This window comes from Lipophrys pholis, assembly GCF_963383615.2.
Source record: "Lipophrys pholis genome assembly, chromosome: 7".
Classification (NCBI taxonomy): domain Eukaryota; kingdom Metazoa; phylum Chordata; class Actinopteri; order Blenniiformes; family Blenniidae; genus Lipophrys; species Lipophrys pholis.
This window is the reverse complement of record NC_137638.1, coordinates 6713569-6738197: the sequence shown is the minus strand read 5'-3', so window position 1 is coordinate 6738197 and position 24629 is coordinate 6713569. Positions and strand designations below refer to the sequence as shown.

Below are 24629 nucleotides of genomic sequence, written 5' to 3'. Positions count from 1 at the left end.
TCCACAGGTGAGGAATGTAGTGACAAAGCTGCTTCACCTTGTTTCTTCTGACTCTGGGAACACTTAGTAAACCTCTTCCATCCTTACAATGAATACTAAAATAATACAAAAATAAAAATGCATTTCCTGGAACTAAAAACTATAGTTTTTCTGGCATATTTTGTCCAGTTTGCTTGTGAAAAATAAGCCTTTATAGGTGGATAGTCATCATATTTATTTATTGATGATATAAACTCAATTGTGGTTAATGTATTGTTTGCTCCATGACATGCAAAATGACCAAAAGTATTACGTTATCTGTTGTTACAAGTATACATAAATTAAAAGGAGCAAGAAAAGTAAAGAATGTGGGGGGTTGCTCTTCTATAAAGGCAAAGTATGTGCAGCATGTGGGGCCTCACGTTTCAGGGGGGGGCATCTTTTATATGAGCCTCACTGTTTCCTGCTCTGGAATGTGCAGTGAAATCAGTTTAGAAATAAATCATCCTCTCAATCACATTTTACAGCGTCTCAGCTTTTTTGGAATAACTGGTGATGTGTCAAGAAAAGGGCCTCTTGGGGTGTTTTCACTGCAAGTCTTCACAGTCACAACTACGTTTTAAATGGTTTGTTCCAAGAGAAGTACCAACTCTCTTTGTTTTATATGTGAATTTTGTCTCTTTAATGTGTTTTTGTTGTGCAACTGCTGTTTCTTTAGTGATTAAACTTCTTCAAATCTCAAAGTTTGATCTCACATGTGTCTTGTGTTAGTTAGATCGTCCTCGAGATGAAAATCGAGCCCCAAGTTTCTCCAAATGCAGTTCGCAGGGCAGTCTATGTAGTGCTTCTCTGTGTAAAGCAATGTGTTTAGCTTTCGATGTCTTTCATTGACAAGTGGTCGCAGCCCATCGAGGGCTTGATTCAAACTCCAGTAACATGCAGGGAACAGACAAGCCAGACAAACAGGAAGAGGAAACAGGACAAAGTTTAACAGTCACTGACATCTCAGGAAATTAAACATGAAAATACAAACAGTAAAAAAGTAACGAGAGGAAACACGGAGGATTACTCGAGACGGGATGGGACAACAGAACAAACTACAGGTCATGACATACACAGAGGAAAAAATTAAATAACTCATCAGTGGAGAGAAGAAAAAATATATTTTTATTAAAGCATTTTAATGAGAAAACGACATGTGGTCAAAGATGGAAGTGTTTAATCGGAAATACTGGACTGTAATTAAGGTGCTTTCAAGTTAAAACATGTGGGACGTTGTAAGTTCTGTTTCTGAGAACCAATAGAGGCAACGCAGGCTTCATTATTCAATTTCAATTTCACCGCCATTCATCACAGATTCTTTTGATAACCCGCAAAATCTGCATAGATTCAGTATGTACATGTATTTTATCTGCACTCAAACTGATGGAAAAATGTTTGTTATTGCACTCATTCACAGTATCTGTTTATTGGAGTTCGGGGCCTTGCTGTGTGGAGTTTGTTCCTGCCACAGACAGACCGAAAACAAGCATGAGGAGGATGCTGAGCGGATGAAAACTCTCTCCACACTCTGCCTCTCGGTGTTACAGTGGATTAGTCCTCTGTTATGTAAGCTCAGTGCACGGCGGAGCCCCCGCACATGATTGGTGGCCTGAATCTGAGTACGCGCATGCGCAGCGCGGCGCACCTCGGAGCATAATAAACCCCCTGTGTGCGTGCTTATGAAATGTACTGTGAACACTGAGAGTTTCTAAGATTATTTTTTTTATTTTAAAAAGGGGGAGAATAGCGTCGCTTGAGGAGCGGAGGTGAGTGCGTGATGATTCCCAGTGATTCCCTGCGCTCAGCTGCGCGTGCAGCGCGCTGCGCGTTCTGATACAGGGACTTTCTACCCTGCTTATTTTAAAAAAAAATTTAAAAAAGGATTAAGGAGGCACACACGACAACATCATCTGCTGGAGTGGAAACCAGGCAGAGCAGTAAATATAGAGCCGTGAGTACATGAAGGGTCTGCTGCTGCTGCACCTGGCCGCTCCGAACAGCTCCGCGTAATTACGCATTTTGGTTTTTTCCTCAGTTTTTTAAAAAAACAAGGGGAACAAAATGTTCAAGATTCAACGCTTTCTCCTACATTTATACTTCTGCTTTATTACATTTCCCCTGGCTTCCTGTTGACTTTACACGACGTGGTTTAGATATTCTGGTTTGCATTTTTCTTACTACTCTTATTAACTTCCTCTTCGGTTTGATATTAATTGGTCGTTAATTGACTTTGCGTTGTTTTCACTGCTTTCACTCGTCGTGACGTCATACGTGTAACACACACCACACACACCCGTGCGAATAATTTATTTCGCTCACACACACACACACAGTCTCCCCTCACACACGCCCCCCTCCCTTCCTCTTACTTTGGTACGCTTTGTTCCTTTTAACTTGAGCGCTCTTTTTTGGATGCTCGAAATGTTTTCCCTCCACATTTTTTCTCATATCTCTCATACCCTCTCAGTTTAAACTAAATCAGCCCCCCCCCCCCCCCCCCCCCCACCTCCACCAACAAGTTATCTAAAGCATATGATATTTATTGACCCTATTTCCCCTTCTTATATAAAAGTCTTTGGATGCATGTGGCTTGCAGATTTCAGTGTTTACACTCTCAATATGAACTATATGTAAAGGCAGTGCCTGTGAGCACACATGTTTCCATGTACCCTATATGGGAACATCATGTACCTACCACAAGTTAAAAGGCCACAACCCACACTGTGCACAATGTGCACAATGTGCCCTTCTTGTGCGATAGTTTGCTGGTGTTGTATAGTTTTGGTAGCTTTTTCTTGCCCGAGCTAATAAAAAAACCCTCCAAATGTCTATTGTTGCATTGTCATAAAGCCTTTCTGGTACGAGTTTCCCAGGGGGGAGCGTCACTTCCAATGAATTTTTTAGATGTTGCAAGCCCTGCAGCCTTCCTGAGTTGGGGAAATGTTGCATAAAGTCGTTATGGAGCAGCGTTTTATTTGCATCGCTTGGACAGTTTTCAGTGTGGAGCTTTCATATGAAAACAACAGTATGGAGTGTGGTTTATAGGTGAATGTGAGGTATTCACTACTCCCTGCCCCAAGGGAGGACTCGGCCTGCTTTCCCACAACACCCAGTCAGCTGCCAGGCTGTTTTTTTTCTGCTCTGACAAAGGAAAGGCCGGCCTATCCGCTCGGCTGGTGATGCTCAGTGACAGCCTGTGTGTCACTGAGGGACGGGGTATGAAATATTATGAATGTGTGCGGCTGCTGTCCATGTGGCTTTTGTTGGCCTTAGTCATCATCCATGATGTATGAAGCACAACACAACACTCTGGAGGGGGGGTTGTGTTGCATTATTTCTAGTTATTAGTGGCGCGATTGAAAACATGTTACGATGCTGTGGGTGAGTCAGATGAATCTTATGTAACGTTTTGATTCTTTAGGTATTCATGACTGAATAAATAATGTTAATGACTTCTCAATAAATGATGGATGAATCGAATTCTGTTCCCGTTGACAGGATTTGGTGTTCATGCTTCACCTGATCAGGACTTTTAGATCATTCATGGCATGTTTAGGACATTTTCATCACGATATTGTGACTGTGGGTGTTTATTTGGTGGCGAAACTGAATTTTTAGTTTGGACCAGCCTAGAGAAATGGAAAAAAGCTCAGAAAAACAGTCAAAATATTCATTGTCTATTAAAGGAATTGTATGTATTATTCGATAAATCACAATCTCTAATAACTTTCTTGTATTTTAAATGCCGCTGAAGTATGAGGAACTTCGCCATAAAGGTTAGCGTTTTGCTTCATAGTACACTGAGTTTTCAGGTTTTTAACCTTTATGTGATTTGAAGTGGAAATAGATTATGTGATGCTATTGTGGTGATGCGTGGCGTTATCGTCTCTGACGGAGCGAAAAAGAGGTGTCAAGGGTGTCAAACATAAGGCCTGTGGGGCAAAAACTGGCCCACAAGAGGCTCTAATCCAGCCAAACCACCAAGTGAATTTGTGATATGAGATATCAGTGATGCTGCCGTAAAACAAAGCCATGCTGTTAGAGGGAGTTTGTAAAAACAACCTAAATACAACAGCTATAGAAGTGATTTTGTTTTTGCTTATTTCACTTTATTTTGCATCATTGAAATTCGCTTAATGTTGAAGTTGTAGTGATTTTCAGTAGTAGTTGTTGTTTCTTTGTGAAAATATAGACATGGTCATCATGTATTCTCTGCGCCACAGCAACGAAAAACTTTTAAGTTTAATGTTATGGGTTAATATGACACTGTTTTGCCGGTCCAGCCCACTCAAAATGAAATTGGGCTGAATGTGGCCCAGGAACAAAAATGGTGTTTGACACCTGCTTTGAGCAACATCAAATGAGTGCAGTGAGGGTTACATCATGAACATTCCTGATTGTGACTGACCTCTTCCACCACAGAGATTTATGGAAATTTAATAAACTGTAATTCATTAATTTAGTAATTTGCTGCAATTTCAATCAACCAATGGTTCAAATGTGCTTGGAATGAGTGTCATATCACACAATCACCTATTGTAAATGCGCCTGTGGATAAACTACAGGAATGTGTTCCACTAGTTGTTCATGTGTTGTTTATAGCGTATTGTGGAGGATATTAGTTAAAGATACAATATGCAATCGTTTTGATCACAATAGGACTTGTGATAAAACAAAAGTATATGATGATGTCATTGTGCTTTGGGATTTATACTTTTAAACAACAGTGCTCATTCTCTACTTGGACCCAATTTTTAAACAGATGAAACTGCTTGTTTTCACATCTGTTCAATCAAATGTGAGTCAGTTCATGCTGGGAGATTTTCAGAAGTTGAATTTGTTGTTTTAAGCCATTTTCACTCATTTTTGTGGTATTCACTTGAAATAACTAAGTAAAATTTGATTTGCTGTGAGTACAATCGAGCGCAGCAGTACTGAAGATATTGACGTGCAGAGCATGATCGCTCAGTGCATGGAAACATGGATTGTTGCAAACCCGATGGGTTTTTGCAGTAGATATATAGTATATATTGCTATACATCATGCAGTTCTGGGGTATAGAAAACACAAACATTTCCAGAAAGCAGAGACATTGAGAAGAGTGAAGATCCAAATACAGACAAGAGTCACCAGCATGTCATTTATAACATGCAGGGACAAAAAAAAAACCCCACCACATTAATATTGTGTTTTGATGATGAAGACATTTTGGAAAATATGGCAAAACCCTTCACTCATTGCAGGTTTTTGGACATTTCTACAGCCATATAATGAAAATAAATCCTCATGCTAGAGTTATATGACAACAAATAAGTTGAGTCGTTATGAAAACCATTTAAAAAAAAACGTTTGTCATCGTATTTTGTTATAAATTCAGCTGTCAGTGTTGAAGTCTTCAGTGTTTTCAAAGGCAAAAGCCTCTGCCTGAGGCACATTTTTCTTGGTTTTAAAAGCACGACTCTGAGCTTTTGGAAAATGCGGATGAGTAACACAACTGTCCTTGAATGGCTCTGGAGTTGACGCAGATGATACAACCTGAAAAGAAAAGCTCAATGATTTCTATTCATTTGGCTCACAAAGAAGGAAGAAGCTGCTCCAGTTTGGCTCTGCGATAAATTCAGATGAACCGAAAGTTGAAGCTGAAGCAGTAAAAGCGGTCGATGCATTCAGGGAATGGAGCCCACAGGTGTTCTGAATGTCCGGGGTCAAATAGAAATTTTAAGACTGGTGGACGTTTCCGGAGTTCCAAGAACCTTGGGGGTCGTTATCATTTTATTACGCACCAGAGTTTTCAGGTCCCAGAACTCCATCTGTGTGGACACAGGATAACATTGAGCTTGTTTACCATTTAAAAGCCCCTGAAGGTGTTTAGAATGAAGACCGTTCACACAAACACACCCTTTGTGTGGCTCAAAATGCTCTGATGCCACAGGAACAACTTTCTGTGTGAAGACGATTCAAATCTTTGGCACATGAATCAGAAGCTGAGAGCTTCTATATACCGGTACAGATATGATCAATATCAATATGAACATTATATTTAAGAAAGGCAATTATGATGATCACCACCTTCCCAGTCAATGTTGGTGTATTTGGTGGAAAGATAAAAGGGAAATTCTTTTTTTTTTATAAACATGGATTAAATTTTTTTTAAATAAAATAGCTATAATGGCTTAAACGGCTTAAACTTAAGGTGCTAAAACTGCTACAACATATAAAACAAAGGAAAAGGTGTACATTCTAATTAAGCTAAACATGGCTAAAAAGTCTTTTGAAAATGGCAGAAACAGGTTAAAAAGTGCCAAAATCTTTTAAAACAGCAAAAAGAAACCAATAAAATAACAAGAGTTCTTAATTATAGTTTAAAAAAACAAAAAACTCACAGTTGCAGTTTTGGTCAATGTAGCAAAACTATATGTACAAATTTATCAAATGTGCTATCTTCATTTTAAAATTGACTCCACGTTTCCAAAACTTATATTTATATATTTATACATTTTTTTATTTTTACGTGGATTGTGTTAAAATCTTCAGGCTATTGCTGGAACAACTATAACAGAAACCAAACATGAGACCAAGCGAGGCAGTGTGACGCAATACTCTGCTGGAAGAAAACAACACTACACAACAGATAAAACATGGTGGAGGCACCATCATGCTGAGGGGCTGCGTGGACGTCTCTAGTTTAGACTTCAAACGTATCAAAGAGCCAATGAAATCTGAAGAATACTGGGACAATTTAGAGATAAATATGTTGTTGGGCTTCAGTCCTTCGTGCAGGACATTGCCTCTACACATGTTGTTCATCTTCTGTTGAAATATTCTGTTCATCCCAAACTAATTGATTCTTAGATTTTTCCTAAAATGTTGAAGTAGGTTCCCTACATAAAATGTTGAGAGGTAAAATTCAGCTTCCTTTTCAGGACGATATTAGATTGTAATCCAGAAATTGTACTTTGCACACATAGTTGTCTCACTGGATCCAGTACTGTAACATCTAGACTATGTGAAGTTCCCACACTGAAACTGTGAGCGGGACAGTTTAAGGTCTTCCCCTTAAACTTGCTGGAGAACTCCTGCAATAAAGAGTGTGTGAGATAACAAGGTTTAATGTGTTCAAAAGGAAATCCCGCTCGGATGCCTCCAGGCTCAGTTGAAAGCGCCTGCATACATGTTCAGGCTTCGACAAACTGGTCTTGCAAGGAGTTCAGAGACGCCATTAAATCACAATGATGGTGTTTGTCTTCAGTGATGTGCGACAACTTTGAAGTTGTCACAACGTTAGAAAGGCTTATTGTTCAAGTTCCAGCTGAATTCGGGGGCAGTTTCCATTCCTGTGCTATTAAACAGGATTTCATTGTTAAAACTCTGAAAGCAAAACAAGTCGGTTGTTGCACATATGGTCCACATGTGTTCAGTTAGCGGTGGCACTTAGTTTAGTTATAATTTTTTGGTTCTCGGAGGGGGTCGGATGGGGGTGGGGTGGGGAGGGCATCGTTGGGGTTCCTTTGCTCTGCCTGTGCTGAAGTTATAAAAATCTTCTAGAGTCTAGAATAGATCAGATTTTCCTTATTGACATTAACTTGTTCGTTTTTTTTTTGTTTTTTTTTGCATTTTCTTTGCTTTTTGCAAAAAAAAAAAAAAAAAAAAAAAGACATTAACTTGTTCACTTCATTCGTTCTAAACATCGTTTGGAACTTAAGCAGACAAGAAATGCTGATGCATGTATTCACCTGAGAGACTTGGTAGTTTTGGCAGTTGGATGTTTTTCTTTGCACCATGAGCTGCTCTAAAACTCTCGACCTCGCCTCTGTTAATGATTTCGGGCCGTCTTCAGGTTCAGGCGTTTGTTTGATTGTGTTCTGATCTCTCACAGAAGCATGCCAGTGAAGTATTATCTCTGTTGATGTTATCACAACTAAAAATGCAAAAAATTATTCAAATTTGTTTGGCTTTTAAATTCCCTCTGAAACATTGGTTCTCCTCTAGTTAATGTTGCCTGATGCTTCTCAGCACATGATTTCTGTAACCCGTATGCATGTTTTTACTATTTCACCCTCACAGTATTGGTATTTATTGCTAAATTTCAAAATGACTGCCATTCTTACAAAAACGTCCAGCCCTCAAATGTTGTCCATACGAAAAAAGGTTTGTCTGAAGTCTTTAAAATGCTTTACTCTTCCCGCCACTTGACAAAGTGCTGAGACGGTCACATTTCTGTTTTGCGGTGTTGAGGAGTGATGTCTCCTGCCGAGCGGGCTCCAGTTGTCTGAACAGGAGAGCAGAGCCAACTGGAAACTGAAGGCTGGAATCTGAGCGTCTCCTGACAACCTGGTGTGAGCACACAGCTGCTGGGGTCTGGTGGAAGGAGGCTGTATGTTGGATGTGTAGATCATAAATCCAGGGACTCCCGTCGAACTGACTCTCCTTGTTTCCCCTCTGCTCTCCCGGAGGCGAAGACATCAGTGGCCTACTTTCACATAATTCAATCCTGCTTTGCTCAACCGGGGGCCAAAATAACAAGTTACCCCCACCCAGGCCTTTTTTTTGTTTTGTTTTAACGTTTGGGTTTACTAAACACTTACTAGATACTTGTTTGTCATTCAAACAACACAGAACTTTTTTTTTTTTTTTAATCTGTCAGTAGAATATTTGGTCAGGTATCAGTCTGCATCTTGGATGATTTCTCGAGTTCAATTTAAAGAATATAATTCAGTGCATGTTTAAGGGATTTCAGAACAATACCTTTGGCATCTGTTTTTATTCATCGTCCGCATTTTGTCATTTTGCCAAGATACAGGTGATCGTTCCTTTTTTGGTGCTTCAATGAAGAATGTGCAATGAGAACTCCACATTCTGGTATTGTTAATTGTTTTCAACACATGAAATACTTCATACAACATATTTTCAGCGATTCCTTCTTAGAAGTATTTCTATTTGTTTAGAAACGTTGGTGTAATCCAGATATTAAAGTTCACTTTGGGATTGATTTACTAAGATCCTGTATACAAATGGACTAAATTGCAATATTATGAGTGACATTATGTTCAAAAAGGAGTATTCAAAAGAGTTTTTGTTAAAATAAGAACGACCTGCAGGAAACTTTGTCAATCGCTTTCTTGAGTTGGACATTGCAGCAGATAAATCATGGGATTTGGAGGAACAAAAAACACAATTTAAGTAGATGAACCCTGACAAAGTCATGATTTGAGACACAACAAAGATCCTATGATAAAAGCCACAAAGGAGATGTGGGAAAAACATAACATAACATAACATAACATAACATAACATAACATAACATAAAAACAGAGCAAAGCAAGCCAAAAAAAGAGTAACCGATAAAATAAATTATAGTCCATAAAGTGGCATGCTACATAAAGTAGAAAGAGCACATAATCTACAAGACTGCTTGTGATTTTTAGGCATGAGGATAATAATAATAATCTGTAAATAAAACTCGACATTCTTGAAATGACACAACTTTGAACTATCAGTTTCCTTCAGTCTTCCCACGCGCAAGCGGCCACCAGAGATCACCAAGGATTAGCCCCTGTTGGCTAATCCGGGATTATGTTTAACATAAAGAAGACAAGTGAAAACGCACCTTCATTAGTTAATCATCTCCTTAAGCTGTAAATATATTGACCATAGATACCATTGGAGAACTTTCCAGCCTCACCAGTTCACAATACGTCATTTCACTTTGTGTCACTGTCCAGACGTTTAAATCTGGTTTCAATCTAAATGGCTTCCAGAAGCTATTGTTTATTGCACAGCTCGACTGGCTGCTTTGTCATGATGGTATTTGTGTGGAAACAGGGAGACGTGAGCTGGGTGAGTGACTCTGCTTGTTATAGTCACCAGCGGTCTACAAATCCCTTCACCTTGTCGTGCTTAAACCCTGCAGCGCCTTACGTAACATGGCAGCTGGGCCACCTGACCTCAGCAGATACACGATGAGCTTCCAACGCTCACCACCGCTGGTCGTTCATTTCAACCAAACTGATCGAGCCCCTGAGCCCACCGAACTCAAACACTGAGCCAGAGTTGAGTTCATGACCGTTTACATCTTTAGGCAAGAAAAAAGCAGAACTCTTCTTGTCTTATTTATAATAGAATATGGATGGAACGTCCAAAATGTGCATGTGTGGTTCATTGGTGACCCAGTGGTGTGAATGTGGTTGTCTGTCTCTGTGTATTTGTCCTGTGATGGACTGGCGACCTGTCCTAGTGTGCGTCCTGCCCTCGCAACCCGAACTCTGGTTCTGTTATCGTGGTGAGCGTCATTTATTTAGCCTGCTCACCATCACTTTAATTTGCAGACTTTATCACATTGCTACCACATTGAGAGGCGTAGCATTGCGTTTATCACTGAGGGTCGTGCCTCTGCCTCCTCTCACCGCTCAGGGCTGCGTGTCATTCACAGATGAAGTTCCCGATAGACCTCCTGGCCGGCGTCAGCCAGGCAGACCTGGAACGATCCGCCCACCACTACATGAACAGCCTCGTCTACAGCGACCCTGATTCTCCTGAACAGCTCACCATCTCTGGATCCACCAAGGTGAGATGCCACGCCGGTTGTCATTGTCACACTTTCCAATATCTTTCAGTTGTGCTCAACAAACGTGACCCATCCTGCATTCGTACCTATTGCAAGTTTGAGAATAAGTTGAGGTCATTTTGGCCGAGCACCAGAAAGAAATCAAGCCACTCGATGGTTTGATTAGTATTTCAGTTTGTGATCTGTGAACGCAGTAGATTTTTACCACATATGAATGAAATCAAACGTTAGCGAGCCAGAGGTTGCAGAAGTATCCCCCCAGTCATGCACAAAAGGAGGGGAAACAGACAGAGAGCTGAACTCAGGAAACACTGATAAATAGTCGGGACAAAGACATAGAACTGTTTAACAATCACCGCTTATTTTGAAAACGCGCTTCAAAGTCAGCAGAATTCCTGTCTGGATGGGTTTACTTCATTTTATCTGAATCACGTCAATGTAACTAAGATGACGGCTTGTTCTCATCATTTCAGCATGTTTCCAAGCACCGGCTTCATCTTGCGTGAAATTACTCATGAAATTTAGCTTCTATCAGAGAGTGTAGGGTAAAGCCCTAAAGTTAGGGCTGCACGATACATCACAAATGTATTGTCATTGCAATTTCAACATTCATTTTATACATATTGCCAAAGACTGAATCTAGCTCAGGGATTAAAATCCAAAATTCTCCATTTAACTTTAACAAACATATTTTCTTGTATGAATATGAAAATATAATTTAAAAAATGAAATGTGGTTCAATTCAAATTTGCTGGCTTCGTTCCTTCACACTTCCTCAATATGATAAAAATCACATCAGTCGATCAACCTTTATTTATCGAGCACTTTTCATTCAGTTCATTCAAAGAGCTTTAAGAGGCCCTCCCTTCACACAGGTTCCAACTTACCCACCTCTCATCTTCTAAGTACTTTTGCAACTTTACTTTACACAGAATACACGCTGCGCTCGGTGTGTCTTGACATGCTTTGTGCCTGAACAAAGATTTAAGAAAATGGACTATCATACCTTTTGTTATTCAGTCTGGAATTCCCTTTCACTCTGCGTCCATCAACCACATTAGTGCCTTTCTGCTTCAGTGTTTGGATCTAAAAATGGCAGCAGACTGACCACACTGCCACCTCCTGGCTTCAGACTAAAAAGTACTCAAGTATTAACTTTGCCCTGGAGCCACGCATGTGGCTCTGCAGCCCCTCCCTGAAATTTCCACTAAATATATGGAAGTGTTATTTGCACGCCAGACAAAATGACAAGGAATGTGCCAATACCACTTTTTTAAAGGACAAGTACAAGTATTAACTTTTAGCTTCTTGCCATTAACGAGTACCGATACAAGTACTAATTAAATATCATGACGATTACAATTATTTTCTAAATGTTTTCATCTGATGCTTTCATATTTCAGATAGAATTTAACTCACACTGTATAGTTTTCATGGCATTTCAACATATCTGATTTAATAAAAAAAAAAAAAAATACAAAATGAGTTTACGTGTTTCAAAATTCAGGACCTGTAAATGTTTTACAAGTGTACTTTGGATAGATTCATCCATAACTGGATTTATTTATTTTTTTGCTCCCAGTCTAGACTTGGAGGCTCAGTTTTGTCAAACCAGGGCCCGTCCAATTCTGTTTGAAATCACTGAACTGTACAACTGTGCTACTTATTTTTCTTTAAATCTTTAACCCTGAGCTGCCAAGCAAAGGAGACACGGTGCAGAATAAAACGCATGCAGCCTGAAAAGTGAACGAATTGTGTTTTACATGTGAAAGCCTACCGATTTCACTGTACAAAAGCTGTCCTGTCTGCAAGTGGTCTCATTACAGACTCACAAACAATTAAACGCACAAAAATATCAATATGCAGACACAAATAAACCTCACATACAAGTCATTTTCTATTGCCCCCAAAAACGACCTGAACAAATTCTGCCTCGTCATGCTTTTAGGGACTTTATTTTTCTTGTTGGTTTGATTTTAAGTGATAAAACAGGGTGTGAAGTTTTTCCAATCGAGGCTACGTCCACTCATTAACCCTTTATAGGGCACTCATTGATATCCGTTTGAATTTTGCGGGTGTTATTACGGGACTGTCTAACTGGATATATTTGTTTGTTATATAACATTAATCTTTTTAAATCTTTAAAAAAGTGCCAAAATGACCTTGTATTTCAATTCTTACTGAACCTAACAAAAGCTTTTGCGATCCAGTTGTCCTGTTAACTACTCGATGTCGGGGTCGTGTGAAAATGGCCTTATGTTTGTACTTGGCTGATAAAGGGTTAAGGCGCAGACTGAAACCTTCTGTGATTATGTTTCTGAAGTGTATGTCTGCCCTTCAGGTAACCATAGACATCGGCAGTGCAGGCTACACCCCCCTGTATGGCTCCAGTGACAAACACAAGCTGCTGGGCCTCTTCCCGCCCAGCGACCCTCTCACCACAGTTGCTTTGTACCTGTTGGACCGCTGGTGGCCATTGGCAGACATTCTCAAGTCATCGGACCCTGCTCGGGATGGAGTCATGGAGGTACGAGAACATATTTCACCAAACAGTCGGTCCACTCTTGTCAAAATTCAGATCCACAGCCCCATCCACATGTCATCTGTCTTATGTGTTGAGAACAGGTGTTTGTGTCTCGTCACTTTAAGAATGTTTGAGAACTGTGGATATTCTTCAGGTGCAAACCCCCGGGGAGAGAATAGTTTTATACATCCTCAATCGGATCATCTACAGAGCCAAGGAGATGAGCTCAGACGAGCTTCCCTTCCTGTGCCATGGAGAAAACGACTATGCAAAAATTCTCTGGAAAAACGGAGAAGCCGTTGGCTTCTACTCAGTCAAACCCTCAGGTAGTGTGCGTGTGCGTGAGATGTTAAAGACATGTTTCCCACAGTTATTATGTTATCGCCTGGATTACGTATTTATAATGGCCAAAATGATGACATTATTAGCCATTATTGCATTATTGGGTGTTACGGGTGTCTCTATAAGAAAGGACATCTAGGCACATTCAACATGGCTATCAAGATAACCGAATATATAAACCCACAATACATTGGCATGATTGAGCACTAAATTAAACCTGCTGTTTTTATTCTGGCTGTGTGTTGTCAACAAGATCACAAAATGAGAGCAGAACCAAAGGCAATAACTTATTTTATCAAATTTGTATGTTTCTGGTGACGGATTTCTATTTAAAACAGTCAACAAAAATGAAAATGCCCAGAAAACAGTAAAAATTTACAACACTTTAATCACAATCCTCAACAACCGTATCAGCGTAAACGCTGCTGAAGTACAAGAGTGGCATATTTCATTAAAGAGGAGTCAAATATAGTCATAAAAACGTAAGAGCTTCAACTGTATAAAACACATTTGTACATTTCATTAAATGTTCCATCTTTCAGCTTTATTTGTACTTCCACTTGTCATTAATACTCTTCACAACATGTGTCAAGTTTACTTTTTCTTTTTTTATTCTTCCAGGGACCCTTTGTAATTCATTCTCATCCAGAAGCTACGAGCTGCCTGTGATGGACTCGTTATTTGTGAGGAAGAGTCAGCGTGGAAAAGGCTTCGGCCTCCAGATGTTGGAGGACTTTGTGCAGAGTTTCGACGACGACTGTCTGGGGCTGCGGTACCCCCTCACAAAGTCTATGTATAAAGGTAACCTCATGCGTACATTATGTTGATAAGTGATAAAAAAAAGAAAAGAAGAAGAATCGTGTGCGCATGTTTAATGCTTGTCTTTGCTGTGAAGTGTGTGAGAAGTACCTGTGTCAGAATCCAGAAGACACAGACCTGCTGTGGGAGGTGGAGGCCAATGGGGGGCTCAAACACAGGCGCAACATCGCCAACAAGATCCAGGCCATGAATCTGAGCGGTAAGAAAACACAAAGACTACATGTACTCTCAAGATAAACATAAACCAGTGAGGGGAATCGATTTAACCTTTTAATATCGACTTTTTCAGATATAAATCTAGCAATAAAATTGACATCAGCCTGCTGGTGGCGACATGTTTACCATTGACAAGACTTCTTAATTTAATGAGCAACATGGGGCAAACTCTGCTGGTGATTAAGTTGCTGGTTTTTGTACAAACTATTTTTCTCCTCCTCTTGATATTTTTGCGGAACATAATTTTCATTGTCTTATGTTTGTCATTCTCATTAATTCCCAAACCAGTGACATTGCTCGTCCTCTCATCTATCTGCTGCGGATATCAGAGATCTTTTACGAGAACGAGTACTCTGTGAAATATCAAACTCGATACAAGATACCCATATCAGTATCGCTGCATCCCTCCTCTCTACAATTACCTGAACAAAATGAGTTCATTTGAGATTTTATAGGTCATTTGTTGTTGTTGAGTCTTGTTACTGTGACACCTGAACTCTGATTTCTTAAGATAATTTTTTACAAACTCCAGGCCTGTTTCCTTCACTCGGCTCTCTGCAGAAAACTTTAACCGAAGAAATGTTCATGTGGACTGTGTAGGTTGTATATTTAAGCGTCATAACAGTATCTTCTTGTTTTCTGTTTCGCAGTTGTTTCCAAGACCCTCGCATTCACGGAGGAATCCCATGTGACTGTTGAAGTGACTGACAAAGATGTGGTGATGGAAGCGATCACCACACAAAGAGAAAAGGCCCGATCTATGCAGTGCACCGTTGAAACCATCGTACGTCTTTCTTTTTCGTAAGAAATACACTGATTTAATCACATGAATGTGTAAATTTTATCTTATCGTTGTGATTTTGTAGGAGGAAGTCACGGTGCTGACAATTTCCAAAGGTGAGTGTTTCGTGATTGTATGTTTACACTTTCATTGTGTATCAATGAAAAAAGTTCCTGAATGACGTGTTGTGATGATTGTAACCGTTGCAGCGACCGATGACGTGCCTGTTGTCACTCGCGGGAGGAGTAGTGGTTCAAAACGAAGGAAGATTGAAGAAAAAGCCATGGAAGACCAGTCAGAAAAGGTTATCAGGTCTGTATACGTTAGAAAAATGTATTTTCTCATCATTCCAACTCTTAAAGCAAAAAGCAAAAAGTTGACTTCACATTGTTTTGGTGGCAAAACTAACTAAGTTAATAGAAAAACAACAGATTGACTCAAACAATGCAACCAAAAATAAAAATAACTATTGATCCACGCTCTGGTCTGCTCATCCAAAACAAAACCTGGAACTGAAGTCGTTTTAAAATGTAATTTATGAAATAGCATCATTTTTTTCTATTTAAAAAGGGTACATAAGTGTTTCAACTCCGTAAACAGTTATTACCAATTCTTATTCTCTCTGTGACGTTTAAAATGACATCTGACATTTCAGAATCGAAGACATTGAAGCAGAAACTCCCAGAGAAGTTTGTGTGGAACAAAAGACAGAACTGCACGATGCTTCAGAAACGGAGGTGTGTGTACATACGTAAATTCTAGTTTCTTTGTTTTCCTTTGTAAATAAAACTGAAACTGAGTAACTTGATTGTTTTTTCCCCAATTTATTTTTCAGGTTATATCAAATTTTGTTGATGAAAAAGCAGCTGGTGAAGAAACCCCCGACACTGTTGTAGATTCACAAGACCGCGAGGAGGCTGATGATACACCAGCGAGTACAACTGAGGCTCAGGCACAAGACGACGCCTGTCTTCACGTGATCACGGTTGAGAATGTAGCGTCAGAAACTCAAGAGGCAGAGGAAGAGACTGGTCATGACGAAGAGGTAAACCTGGAAACAGTAGGAAAGGAAACTCAAACCACTGTGGCTGATTCAAATTCAGAAGAAAGAGATGCGCAGCAAGACTCAGAAGACGGTGAAGCCACACAGACAATTACTGTGGTAAAAGCTAAAAAAGAGGTGGAGAGTAAAACCCCCAGGAGAAGAAGATCTGAACGTCTCACCAAAGAACCAGAGTCAGATGTAGGAAGAGTTTTGAGAAGAAGAACCGTTGAAATCACCCCCACACCCAAGAAGAAACATACCAAACAAAAAAAGTCTGTTCATGAAGACGTTCTTGAGGAAGCTGAAGAGCCACACAAGCTTCAAGAAAAGGAGAGTTCACCAGAGCTTGCAGATACAGCAGAGACAAAGGGAATCGAGGATGAAAAAGTAATCAGTGAATCCGAGACCGAACCAAAACAAGACGCGGCAGAAACATTAGTAACCCAGGAAACACAGGAAGCCTGTGATGACGAGAATCAGCACACAGAAGAAGCTGTACCAGAAGAACGATGCTCTGAAAGTCAAGCAACAGACAAACAACTGGAAGAAAGTCACCAAGCAGAGATAGAAGAGGATAAAAAAATGGAAGAGAAGTCAACAGAAATACCTGACATTAAAGAAGTCACATCTCCAATGGGAGAAGCACCAGTGGAGGAAACAGAAGATGTATCATTGATAGAAACTGGTGAAAAGGAAGAGGCTGCAAGTGTTGCTGCAACTTCAGAAACCGTAGAAGATGGTGCCAGTCCGGCTGAGGTTGGCGCAGCAGTGGAGCCACATGAGGATGGAAGCGACTCCGCAGCCACCAAGCTCCTGAAAACCAGTGTGGTTTTAGTCGACATAAAGACGAGCCATGAGCTCAGCGTGAAAAACTCAAATGAAGATGAAGACTGTGACTCCAAAGAAAAGGAAGAGATCCAGCCATCAGGAGAACAAACAAATGAAACTTATTGTGCGGAAAATGCAGAACCTGTGGCAGAGAAGGGAGAGATTGACCAGGAGAAATCTGTAGAAGAATCTACTCTTGCAGATGAGGACAAAATGGAAGGAAGCAATGTCGATGTGGGAGAACTTCCTGTCGAGGAAGATGAAACTAATAAAAAGCAAGAAGAGGCTCCGGCTGAGCAAAGTGAAACAGAACAAGAACCTGTGGTAGTTACAAGAACTCTGAGGAAGAGAAAGACAACTTCTGTCTCACCGAGACGTAAATCTAAGAGAGCCAGTGCAAAGCGGCAGCCAGAGGAAGAGAACGAAGAAGAAACTACTGCCGATGAAAATACAGAAGCAGAAGAAACCAAGACAATACCCGAAGAATCTGAAGAACAAGAAACTAGTGACAAAAAGGTTGAAGAGAAGAAAGAGGATGAAACACCTGCTGCACAAGAACAAGGTGATAGAGAGCCAGAAGTTGAGACAAAACAAGTAGAAGAGGTTCCAGATGTTTCCCTCACAGAGCAAGAGACAGTCGAGGAGGAACAGCCAGCAGTTATAGACACTGATGAACAAGAAGCTGCTGGTGAACAAAGTGCAGCAGAAGAAGAGCCACTGGTCGTAACTAGAACTCTGAGGAGGGGAAGGAAATCTGCTCCTGCTGCACCCAGACGTAAATCCAAGAGAGGCCGTACACAGCATCAGGCAGAGGAGGAGAACGAAGAAGAAACCACTCCTGATGAAGAGACAGAAGCAGAGGAAACCAAGACAACACCTGAAGAATCTGAAGAACAAGAAACCAGCTACGAAAAGGTTGAGGAGAAGAAAGAGGAAGAAACATCTACTGGTCATCAAGAAGAGGATAAGGAGTCTGAAGTTGAGACAGAACAAGGAACAGAAGTGACAGAGGTTTCTCTCACAGAACAAAAGACAGTGGAAGAAGAAAAATGTGTTGTTTTAGAGTCGTGTGCAGAAGAACAAGAAAACACCTCTGTCAGTGAGACTGTTAAAGAAACAACTAATACTGATGTGGGACAAGTTCCCGTTGAGGAAGATGCCACTAATGAAACACAAGAAGAGGCTTCTGATGAGCAAAGTGACCAACAAGAACCTGTGGTCACAAGAACTCTGAGGAAGAGAAAGACAACTTCTGTCTCACCAAGACGTAAATCTAAGAAAGCCAGTGCAAAGCGTCAGTCAGAGGACGAGAACGAAGAAGAAACTACTGCTGATGAAAATACAGAAGCAGAGGAAACCAAGACAACACCTGAAGAATCTGAAGAACAAGAAACTAGTGACGAAAAGGTTGAAGAGAAGAAAGAGGAAGAGGAAGAAACATCTACTGGTCATCAAGAAGATGATAAAGAGCCAGAAGTTGAGACTAAACAAGTAGAAGAGGTTCCAGATGTTTCTCTCACAGAGCAAAAGACAGTGGAAAAAGAAAAGGCTGCTGTTCCAGAGATATGTGCAGAAGAACAAGAAAACACCTCTGTCAGTGAGACTGTTGAAAACAAAACTAATGTTGATGTGGGAGAACCTCCTGTCGAGGAAGACGAAACTAATGAAACACAAGAAGAGGCTGGCGATGAGCAAAGTGAAGAAGTACCACCTGTGGTCATCACTAGAACTCTGAGGAAGAGAAAGACAACTTCTGTCTCACCGAGACGTAAATCTAAGAGAGCCAGTGCAAAGCGTCAGTCAGAGGACGAGAACGAAGAAGAAACTACTGCTGATGAAAATACAGAAGCAGAAGAAACCAAGACAATACCTGAAGAATCTGAAGAACAAGAAACTAGTGACAAAAAGGTTGAAGAGAAGAAAGAGGAAGAAACACCTGCTGCACAAGAACAAGGTGATAGAGAGCCAGAAGTTGAGACAAAACAAGTAGAAGAGGTTCCAGATGTTTCCCTCACAGAGCAAGAGACAGTCGAGGAGGAACAGCCAGCAGTTATAGACACTGATGAACAAGAAGCTGCTGGTGAACAAAGTGCAGCAGAAGAAGAGCCACTGGTCGTAACTAGAACTCTGAGGAGGGGAAGGAAATCTGCTCCTGCTGCACCCAGACGTAAATCCAAGAGAGGCCGTACACAGCATCAGGCAGAGGAGGAGAACGAAGAAGAAACCACTCCTGATGAAGAGACAGAAGCAGAGGAAACCAAGACAACACCTGAAGAATCTGAAGAACAAGAAACCAGCGACGAAAAGGTTGAGGAGAAGAAAGAGGAAGAAACATCTACTGGTCATCAAGACAAGGATAAAGAGTCAGACGTTGAGACAGAACAAGAAGCAGAAGTGACAGATGTTTCTCTTACAGAGCAAAAGACAGTGGAAGAAGAAAAAGCTGCTGTTCTAGAGATATGTGCAGAAGAACAAGAAAACACCTCTGTCAGTGAGACTGTTGAAGAAACAACCATTTCTGACATTGTTTCACTGAGCGAAGAAGCGGCACTGCCTTCACCCTCTGAAGAGCAACCAAGTAAGGACGTGGCATCCCAGCTCCCTCACCTTCAAAGACTTTGTGTTGTGTTAGTGGACATGAGTAAAAGTCAACCTGAAGTTGTCAAGCAAACAGCAGATGCCGGTCAGACTGTACTTGAAGAAGACATTGCAGAGCAGGGAGAAGAACCAACTGAACCAGTAGAGTCCGTTGCAGAAAAGCCCAGTGTGGATTCGTCCCTGGAAACAAAAATGATTGAGACTGACGAGGAACGGACTGAAGACGAAGCGCAAGATACCGTCAGAATACAAGACACCGGGAGCACCGAAGAGGCAGCGAAAGAAGATAAAGATGAGGCAGATGTTTCCCTGGCAGAGCAAAAGCCCGTGGAAGAGGACGAATCTGCTGTTTCACAGACAAGTGCAGAAGAGCAAGAGAGCACCTCTGTTGTCAAGAATGTTGAAGACAAACTTAATGCTGATGTCATGCAGGTTTCTATTGTGGAGGAAGAGGCAACAAATGAAACGGAAAAAGAGGTTGCAGGTGAGCAAAGTGAAGAAGAAGAACCTGTTGTGATCACGAGAACGCTGAGGAAAGGAAGAAAATCTGCCCCTGCCACACCCAGACGCAAATCTAAGAGAGGCCGTATGCAGCGTCAGCCAGAGGACGAGAAAGAAGATATCTGTCCTCCCGAAGAGACACAAGCAGAGGAATCCAAAGCAGCACCTGAAGAATCTGAAGAACAGGAAACCAGTAACGAGAAGGTTGAAATCAAGAATGAGCAAGAGACAGCGGCTGCTCAGGAAGAAGGCAATGCAGAGCCAGAAAGGGAGATTGAAAAAGCAGAAGCTCTGACAGATGTTTCCCTCACAGAGCAAAAAACAGGAGGAGAAGCAAAATCTGCTGTTTTGGAGACATGTGGAGAACAGCAAAACACTTCTGTCACTGTGAGTGTCGAAGACACAACTAATACTGATGTGGGACAACTTCCTGTTGAGGAAGATGCTGCTAGCGAACAAAGCACAGAAGAGGAACCTGCGGTCGTCACAAGAACTCTGCGGCATGGAAGGAAACCTGCTCCTGCCACACCCAGACGTAAATCCAAGAGAGGCCGTACACAGCGTCAGACAGAGGAGGAGAACGAAGAAGAAATCACTCCTGATGAAGAGACACAAGCAGAGGAAATCACGGCAACGCCTGAAGAATCTGAAGAACAGGAAACCAGCGACGAAAAGGTTGAGGGGAAGGATGGAGAAGAAACACCTGCTGCACAAAAAGAAGAGCTAGAAACTGAGACAGAACAAGAGGTTCCAGATGTTTCCCTCACAGAACAAGAGACAGTCGAGGAGGAACAGCCAGCAGTTATAGACACTGATGAACAAGAAGCTGCTGGTGAACAAAGTGCAGCAGAAGAAGAGCCACTGGTCGTAACTAGAACTCTGAGGAGGGGAAGGAAATCTGCTCCTGCTGCACCCAGACGTAAATCCAAGAGAGGCCGTACACAGCATCAGGCAGAGGAGGAGAACGAAGAAGAAACCACTCCTGATGAAGAGACAGAAGCAGAGGAAACCAAGACAACACCTGAAGAATCTGAAGAACAAGAAACCAGCGACGAAAAGGTTGAGGAGAAGAAAGAGGAAGAAACATCTACTGGTCATCAAGAAGAGGATAAGGAGTCTGAAGTTGAGACAGAACAAGAAGCAGAAGTGACAGATGTTTCTCTCACAGAGCAAAAGACAGTGGAAGAAGAAAAAGCTGCTGTTCCAGAGATATGTGCAGAAGAACAAGAAAACACCTCTGTCAGTGAGACTGTCGAAAACAAAACTAATGTTGATGTGGGAGAACCTCCTGTCGAGGAAGAAGAAACTAATGAAACACAAGAAGAGGCTGGCGATGAGCAAAGTGAAGAAGTACCACCTGTGGTCATCACTAGACCTCTGAGGAAGAGAAAGACAACTTCTGTCTCACCGAGACGTAAATCTAAGAGAGCCAGTGCAAAGCATCAGTCAGAGGACGAGAACGAAGAAGAAACTACTGCTGATGAAAATACAGAAGCAGAGGAAACCAAGACAATACCTGAAGAATCTGAAGAACAAGAAACTAGTGACGAAAAGGTTGAAGAGAAGAAAGAGGATGAAACACCTGCTGGTCAAGAACAAGATGATAGAGAGCCAGAAGTTGAGACAGAACAAGTAACAGAGTTGCCAGATGTTTCTCTCTCAGAGCAAAAGATTTTAGAAGAGGAACAGCCAGCAGTTATAGAAGCAGATGAGCAAGAGGCGGCCTCAGACCAAAGTGCGGCAGAAGAACCACCGGTGGTAACAAGAACTCAGAGAAAGGGAAGGAAATCCGCCTCTGCTGCCATCAGACGTAAATCCAAGAGAGCCCGGACTCAGCTTCAGGAAGAGGAAGAGAAAGGAAAACCTTCTACTGATGAAGATATCCAAGTAGCGCAAACCCAAACAGCCGAAACCCAAAAAACTGGTGCTCATGATGTTGAAGACAGAAATGAAAAGGAGAGTGAATCTCCAAAAGAAGACAGTGAAATGGAACACGTCGTGGCCGTGGCAGTGATATCCCTGACGGGTCGAGAAGAAGAGGGACAACCTATCGTTCCAGAGGGGCGGGACGATAGCGCAGAGCCACCACTTCAGACAGAACTTCTCGAAGCCGTCGCTGTCGTTTCCCTCACAAAGCAAAACTCAGTAGAGGAGGGCCAATCTGCTGTTCTAGAGTCATGTGCAGAAGTTCCAGAAAAGACCCCAGATAGTGAAACAGCTGAAGAGTCATCCAGTACAGAAGTGGGTACAGTTCCCAGTGAGGAAAAGCCAATCGAAAGTCTTATAGTGGAAGAGACAACTGAACCTGTCCAAGAAGAAATGAATGACCAGTCTGTTGATGAACAAGCAGCAGAACTCGAGAAAATCAATCAAGATCAAAACACGGACACGGTAGAGAATCCTAGCAAACAAGGAGACGTCCTAAATTTAACTTTAGATACAGACAAAGAGGTTCAAACAGATTCATCAGAGGAAGAGGTTGAGCCTACCGTGATCACAAAAAGAATTCTAAGAGGAAGGTCCATTCCTTCAATAATAATCACACCCAGGTCGAAATCCAAACGTCACAGTGCCCAAGGAGAAAAGGCAGAGGAGTCCTCGTCTGATGAGGAAACGGGTCCTCCAGCGTCACAGAGAAGACTCCGCAAACGGAGAAGCACCGAGGTAACGCCAGTTCACAAGTCCAAGCGTCGCAGCAAAGTTTAGGAGGTTCGGGATGCTGCGGTTGGCAGGACTACCTGTTCTGGCGTCACGGCGAGATTTCCGTGGGTAGTGCCATTGTATATTTGGAATACTGTACATAATAATTGTGTGTTGACAGAACATGACTTTAATGGCATTTCTTGTGCTTCATTTACCATCAACCTGTCCAATGTGTTTGTGTATCCTACCTCCTGCTCAGCCTGAGCCGAGACTGGAAATGGCCACAGCCCTCATGAACCCCCAAAACTACAACGACTGCAATGACTCACATCTTGGCACAGTTTTGTAAGCCAGATTATAAAGTCACAGCGACATTATTCTGATAGACATGAAGTCATGTGGGCTTCCCAACGGGTGCGAGATGCACCGCAAGAGTGAATTACACCTCACCTCCAAAAAAACTTTTTACATTGGCACAAATGTTTGTGCATGTTGTCGATTATTATCCTCAGTCTATTGTCAAATTGTGAAACACGAATCTGTCGGAATCAGGTTGATGTTAGTGAATTCGACCCTAAGAGTCTTAACCACCTCACTCACTGCAAGTTTTGTCCTAAAACCACAAGCTGACACCGAGAATCATGTACGACAAGGCAGATCTTACTTGCACACACACACACGCACACACACACACACACACACACACACACACACACACACACACACACACACACACACACACACACACACACACACACACACACACACACACACACACACACACACACACACACACACCAAAGGCAGCAGGACATGATGAACGTTTGTGTACGAATATTAAAGAGAAAGTCACAAACGAGGCCAACTCATTTCATCTGGACACAAACACGTTGCGGGACACAGACTGCGCAGCCTCAACACTACTTCTCTGAAAGCATCTTTCTTACACTTTACGATATTTTCTTAATGTTTGCAATGACTGTATATAGACTCGTGTTGAATTTAAAGCACTTAAGTCGCATCTATTGTACCCGAAGCTGCACTTGAGGCATGTTTTCATAGATGACACATATTTTTTTCCCCCTGTATTTTCTTGGAGAAATCGAGTTTAAACATAACTCCCGGCAATAGCTTTGTATTTTTTTACGTAGACACGAGACGGCACTCAGGCAGACAAGGTGAAAGAGAATGATTGTCTTTTTTTAAAAAAATAAATCTGTGAAATTGTTCAGACGTATCCTGCGAAAGAGCCACATCAGGATTTGTACACTTTTACATCAAGCAAATAAAACATGTTGGTTTTTTTTCCTTCAGAAAATCAGAACACCTGGTTTTATTATTCAGACGTTTCCTTTCAAATATACTTTTACTTCCTGTTAGCATTTGTAAGATTTCAGCTGTGTGTTAATAATGTGCGTTCAATATGTAATAATCACTTCAGCTGCCAGTATTCTCCATCAACGTGTGTACTTCTCAGTTGATTATGTATTTCAGGTCATTTCGTGTTGTAGCATTAACTTCACTCCACGATGGAATATGATGATGTCTGTGCTTGCTGAGGCAGCTTGCAGTTAAAGAAGATGGGCAGCGACACTCATTTTAAGGTCAATTATTTTACTTTTAATTTTGTCTTATGTGAACTGTCTTATTAGTTATTCTTCCCTGTGGCGTCAGTCAACAGCAGTATTTCACCAGCTGTTGGATGGGAAAGTGACCCTGGAGCTGAATGTTGAACTGCTGTGGGAGG

General features: G+C 41.5%; 1 protein-coding gene across 3 annotated transcripts; it reads left to right on the top strand.

Moving 5' to 3' along the window:
- The first annotated feature begins 1627 nt into the window (after window positions 1–1627).
- On the top strand, window positions 1628–24629 carry LOC308112249 (uncharacterized protein). Of its 3 annotated transcripts, none has more exons than XM_080467612.1 (11): window positions 1628–1787; window positions 10451–10585; window positions 12927–13112; window positions 13264–13435; window positions 14073–14252; window positions 14347–14469; window positions 15137–15270; window positions 15353–15383; window positions 15477–15579; window positions 15923–16004; window positions 16103–24629. In XM_080467612.1, the coding sequence occupies exons 2-11, from the start codon at window positions 10451–10453 to the stop codon at window positions 22943–22945; spliced, it is 7989 nt and encodes a 2662-aa protein (XP_080323738.1). In that variant the 5' UTR covers window positions 1628–1787; the 3' UTR covers window positions 22946–24629. The 3 variants fall into 3 exon arrangements, with proteins under 3 accessions (XP_080323738.1, XP_080323739.1, XP_080323740.1); XM_080467613.1 differs by having other exon boundaries at window positions 1665–1972; XM_080467614.1 differs by having other exon boundaries at window positions 1670–1791; window positions 10432–10585.

Coding starts and splice junctions, on each gene's coding strand:
- LOC308112249 (XM_080467612.1), top strand. CDS start 10,451: ATGAAGTTCCCGATAGACCTCCTGGCCGGCGTCAGCCAGGCAGACCTG. Junction 13,113..13,263: donor CTCGGGATGGAGTCATGGAG/GTACGAGAACAT, acceptor GATATTCTTCAG/GTGCAAACCCCCGGGGAGAG. Junction 16,005..16,102: donor ACGATGCTTCAGAAACGGAG/GTGTGTGTACAT, acceptor TTTATTTTTCAG/GTTATATCAAATTTTGTTGA.